Source organism: Thermobia domestica, chromosome 14 (assembly GCF_964235325.1).
Source record: "Thermobia domestica chromosome 14, izTheDome1.hap1.1, whole genome shotgun sequence".
Taxonomy (NCBI): Eukaryota; Metazoa; Arthropoda; class Insecta; order Zygentoma; family Lepismatidae; genus Thermobia; species Thermobia domestica.
The window spans coordinates 104,908,204-104,913,268 of record NC_137467.1 but is presented as its reverse complement, the minus strand read 5'-3'; the positions used below and the strand labels follow the sequence as shown (position 1 = coordinate 104,913,268).

The following is a 5,065-nucleotide window of genomic DNA, read 5'->3' as shown; positions in this document are numbered from 1 at the left end:
AGCGCAAGTTGTGACCACACATATTCGCATCCTTGATCATCATAAAATAAAAAAAAAATGTATTTCATAACATTCACGGACGGCACGATAGAGCACTGAACCTATTGAAAACTTACTACCTAATAATTAATGAGTGATTGCACTTTTTCTTTTAAAGGTTATGGTATAGGCTATCATAATTTAAATTGTTACCCATGTCGTGTGTACTAATATTTAGAAAGATGGATTTGTTTAAAAAGAAAAATACTGAAAGGATTACAGTTGTCTCGAACTGCCGCGTAGAAACATGTAATTTAAAAACCTGTCTCGCAATCCATTTTTTTCTAAAGTTAACTGTTGCACCGAACGTGCCTCATTAATTTGCTTATGTACTTATTAGTACGTTTCTACTTACTTTTACTCGCTTTTTACTTGTTTAACGTGATTTTTTCCGAATCCTAGAACGACTGGAACACGCACACATCGGTGAAAGTTAAATTTCGAAAGCTCTTCTACACAGAATCGAACCCGGGACCCCGTATACCAAAGGCTGACGTGCTAGCCAGTAGACCAGCAGGGTGGACACCCACTCGGCCACATAGTTAGGTTATGCTCTTTACACTTTTTCATGCTATCTAAAGTATAGCTAATCTTCAATTCACATTGCCGATTTGGGATTTTTAACGAGAATTGTTATATTGCAACTTAATTTGGATGTAGAGGGCCGCGGTGTCTCAGTGATAGAGCTTTCAACTCTGATGCATGGGGTTCTTGGTTCGATCACAACTCGCCCAAGTGAACTTTGTGGTGGATAATCATCGTGTGTGTGGGTTTTCTCGGGGGTACTCCCGTTTCCTCCACATTCTTCATTCCACCAGTTCCTTCATTTCTCATCATCACAGTCTCTTTTAGCCTAGTCGGCATAAACGTGGAACGTAAAACTTAAAGATTTTATTTTATCTAATTTGGACGTAAAATCCTGAGTTAATTAGCATATAAGGAGTTTGCACTACTTTGTTCGTAGGAGATGAAGTTGCTATTCATTTCTATTTTTCGCTTATTTCATTTTCATTTCCCATTACTTTTGCATAAAATGGTAAAGAAATATTAGATACTAACTTCTCTCTCCCGACATCACTGCAAAGTTTAAGGGACGAAGACTCTCTCCAATGATTAAAGCAAGTCAATGATAACAGAATAATTGGTGGAATGAATTGTGGGAGGAAGCGGGAGTACCCTGAGAAACCCACGGATACGACCTTATCCACCACAAACTTAATAATTCGGATATGGAAACAGTAAGGACCCCACGCACTAGCGGAAGCGCTTTACCACAGAGCCACCGCGCCAAATCATTAAAGCAGTCAATGATACTAGAGGAATTGGTGGAATGAAAAGTGCGAAGAAACGGAAGTACCCTGAGAAAACCCACGAATACGATATTGTCCAACACAAACTTACTTGGCCGGGGATCGAAACAATAAGGATCCCACGCACCACAGGAAGCGCTCTATCATTGAGCCACTGCGCCCCACAACAAAAACCAGAAAATTGGAATTTACTAGGAAACATTTTAAGAAGCAATATATTTCAAAGGTAAAGACCACTGCCCGATGATCATCTTTCAATAACTCCATTTGGATATGATACCTTCCAAAATGGTCGCAGAGGCTCTCATGTAAAGTGGAATATTTTCACTCTGTCATGCATCACACCAATAAACCTCGATTTCATATTTTTGGTAGTGTTCTAAATTTATTCCATCGTTTTCACACCCTTGACAACCCTGTATATCAGATGTGCAATATACAATTTAGGCTACTCAATTTATGAGACCCATCTAAACTATGTCAGAACCATTATGAGAAAATAGTTACAAACATAAGGCCTTCAAATAGTATATCTTACAAGTCAAAAAAGGAAAAGAACTCAATTTATTATACCTAGGTACATAGCTTTTTTTTTTTTTTTTTTTTACAGGTTGCTCTACAAGAGCAGTTTTGCCATTTTCACTAAAGCTAAAACCCCAAATTATCTTTGGTAAAATAAAAGAACATGGGTCAATGTTAGAAAAATCGTACCGATAGCAAATCTAGCGATGGGAAACACAAAACTTTACAGAGTTAAAAAAAAAGTGGAAACTACCAAATCAGATTATAAATCAAACTTTGTATATCTATGTTCTCTGAATCTTTCTATCGCTTTTTATAATATATTTTAGTATACTAATTTATGCCCGTTTAGGCTTTTTCGCTTTATGCCCTCAAAACATTTTGCCATACAACCGATAAGGATGTTATCTTAAGGCGGAAAGGGAATTCAGGTTTGGCCTTTTCCTGCTTGACCTTATAACATAGAAGGGAATTTTCAATCTGTTTCTGCAACAAAGAGGGATTTATCTTATTCTCAACTGCAACATCTCTTCTATTCCAGACAAATTAAACTCAAATATCTTAGAAGAACATAAATTTTATTATCACACCCGAAATAGCATATCAAGTTTCTATGTCGATATAATATGAAACAGCATCAGTATTTGAAATTACATCAATTTCACTGTTCTTAAGTCTATCTTTTAGGCGGTGAATCCTGTCGTCAAACCGTCTCTACTTTAGCTTTCTAAGTGTTTCCTGATAATCCACTTAAAGAAGTATTCGCAATCTTTCATTTTCACGTTGCTTGTCTTTCATTAATTCAATGAAAGAATGTGTATCTAAGCGATCCCTTGATGCCTTTCTTCGTAATTTGACGTGCCACTGTCCTGCATTGTTAGTCGTTCGTTCTTGATCGTTTTCCAAGTGATTCCACAAGTCACTACAAATAGGTAAAAATACATCATTAGCACATTAAAAATTCAAAGGATTGCAGGAGAATCTACGTTAGAAAGTCGAAGCAAAATTTTGGGTGAGCCTAATTTATTTCTTTTGTGAATCAAAAGAATGTGTTCTTTTGATAATTTACAAATCAGTGTATGCAGAATTTTCAATACATGCACGTCGCAAGAAAATCTATATTACACTTTACATGAGGTGTTAATGGGGAAAATGCTGTACTGTAGGGTGCTCGGAATAGCTTAATTAATAATTTAATACTTAAAAAAAAACTTGCACTAAACGCCATCTATTTATGTAGGAAAGAAAACAAACTTACAGAGAAAATAACGTATCACCATCATCCAGCCAATTGTCTACCAGATAATCATGGAACTCCTTCTTACATAGAACGTCAGGCGCATGTTCTTGCAAACGTAAAAACACTACATCTAAATGGGAAGTTGGTACCAGAGGTAGTGCTGCTGCATGTCGAATCCATCTTTCCACTTCAGTGCTTTCTTTGTACAATTGAGAAAGTCCTAACGGCTGAACCTTCCTCCAACAGCCTGAGAGAAGTGGAAGGAACATCCTCTGATTTTAACCAGGAAATACTTTATTTACAGCATTGATTGCTACTTTCTCAGGATCAATAGAATCTTCTTTCAATTTGAAACGCAGTTAAATTTCTCAGCTTCTTCCCTGATTACCTCCTGTAATCTTACATGTGTCTTGCTTTTAACTGGGAAATATGCAGAAGAGGAGAACAAATACCTGGCCGAAATATTTTCCGTGCAGGGTGTACATTTGGGAGAAAAGGCGAGGTACAGTCTTAAGTGTCCCATCCATTACAATCCTGTCGCACTGACAAAGAATCTCCAAAGTTCCAACAGTGCCGAAACCCTATTGAAGATAGAAATAACACAGACATTCTAAAGAAAATGCTTTAATATTAATATTCTTACTTCTATTAATATTGTCACGATTTCACGATTTCAAAAAAAAAAAAAAAAAAAAAAAAAACGCAAGAGGAAAGTAGGAAACGATAAACTATTTTCTTGATTACTAAAATATAACTCACAAGAATTCTACTGGTGTCAACGCCTTCATCGACCAATAAAAGTTTTTGCCGTCGTGCGTTTCACTCCACGATCTGCCACCTTCAATTTACTCAATCTTTGCGATAGTGGTGCCCGGTTCATGCTCGTACGTTATATAGAGAGTGTTTGACGGGACCAAAAATAGGGACAACAGATGCAGTTTCACTACAGTAATGTCCCTTAGCAATCTCCTTCCTGGAGAGAAGAAAATAAATTAATTTTAAACATCAACAGAAAAAAATGTCATACTTTCCCTCGAGAAAGTAAAGACAGACGGAATATTGCTTAACTACGACCGGTTAATTGTCTTACACTATAAATTTAAAAAAATGGACTATGTATTTGTGTACTAGCTAGAATGCCATTTAAGAAAAATTCCACATCTAAGGTTCTAAAATAACTTTTGGAGAAGTTGCAAGAATAAATATTAGAAACATACAGAGAAGCTTCAGTGTCAAAATTACTTATACCTTATTACAACTATTATATATACTTATCTATATGTCTTAGTAATTGTTGATATTCGTTCTTCCGCCGCTCTCGTCTTCATGTGTGAGGTACAAATAAAGGCTACATGAGCAATTTTTTAAAACAGTTTCGCAAATAACACAGTATTATGAATACTTGCTTTGATTATACGCTGTTCTATCCGTTCAAACGTAAATACTACTAGCATTACAAATGTTTCCCAAAATGACACTAAATTTCCCTATAATAATTTGAAAATTCCTGGTGTAAGGCGAAATGGAAAGGGCAAACGGGAATTCCTGTTTCGCCTTACAATCAAAGTAGCATATACTATCTTACCATCATAGCCTGAAGTAATGAGAACAGGCATAAGGTGAAACTAGAAAAGGCCAAACGGGAAGACACCCAAAGTTTCATTTTAAAATCATCTGAAAGAATTGTTTACTTACATTTTCCTGTGTTTAATTATTAAAGATATATTTTGCAAACGGACAAATATATAGACCTTTCGAATTAGGTACAACAATATGAAAACTGTTTTTGTGATGTATAATTACAATGTTCTAAAAAATATATATATTTCTGGGATAAAAGTATGTACGTCTATAGTAATTTACCATGTTAAATTCAAATCTGAAATCAGAATTTCGCTATCAGGGTTACTTTCTCAGTAATATAGGATGTTAAGTAAGTACACGACGCATGTTC

General features: G+C 35.7%; 1 protein-coding gene across 1 annotated transcript; it reads right to left on the bottom strand.

Annotated features, from left to right (window-relative positions):
• Positions 1-2,329: 2,329 nt before the first annotated feature.
• Positions 2,330-3,380, bottom strand: LOC145669937 (uncharacterized). The gene is made up of 2 exons (XM_081738281.1): positions 3,130-3,380; positions 2,330-2,793 (listed from the first exon to the last, which is right to left on the bottom strand). Exons 1-2 carry the CDS (start codon positions 3,378-3,380, stop codon positions 2,622-2,624), a joined length of 423 nt encoding a protein of 140 aa, XP_081594407.1. The 3' UTR covers positions 2,330-2,621.
• Positions 3,381-5,065: the final 1,685 nt, after the last annotated feature.

Bases quoted from the DNA above. Each gene is read 5' to 3' on its own strand.
- LOC145669937 (XM_081738281.1), bottom strand. From the start codon at position 3,380: ATGTTCCTTCCACTTCTCTCAGGCTGTTGGAGGAAGGTTCAGCCGTTA. The intron at 2,794-3,129 runs GTAAGTTTGTTT...ACCTATTTGTAG, and splicing joins GGTGATACGTTATTTTCTCT to TGACTTGTGGAATCACTTGG.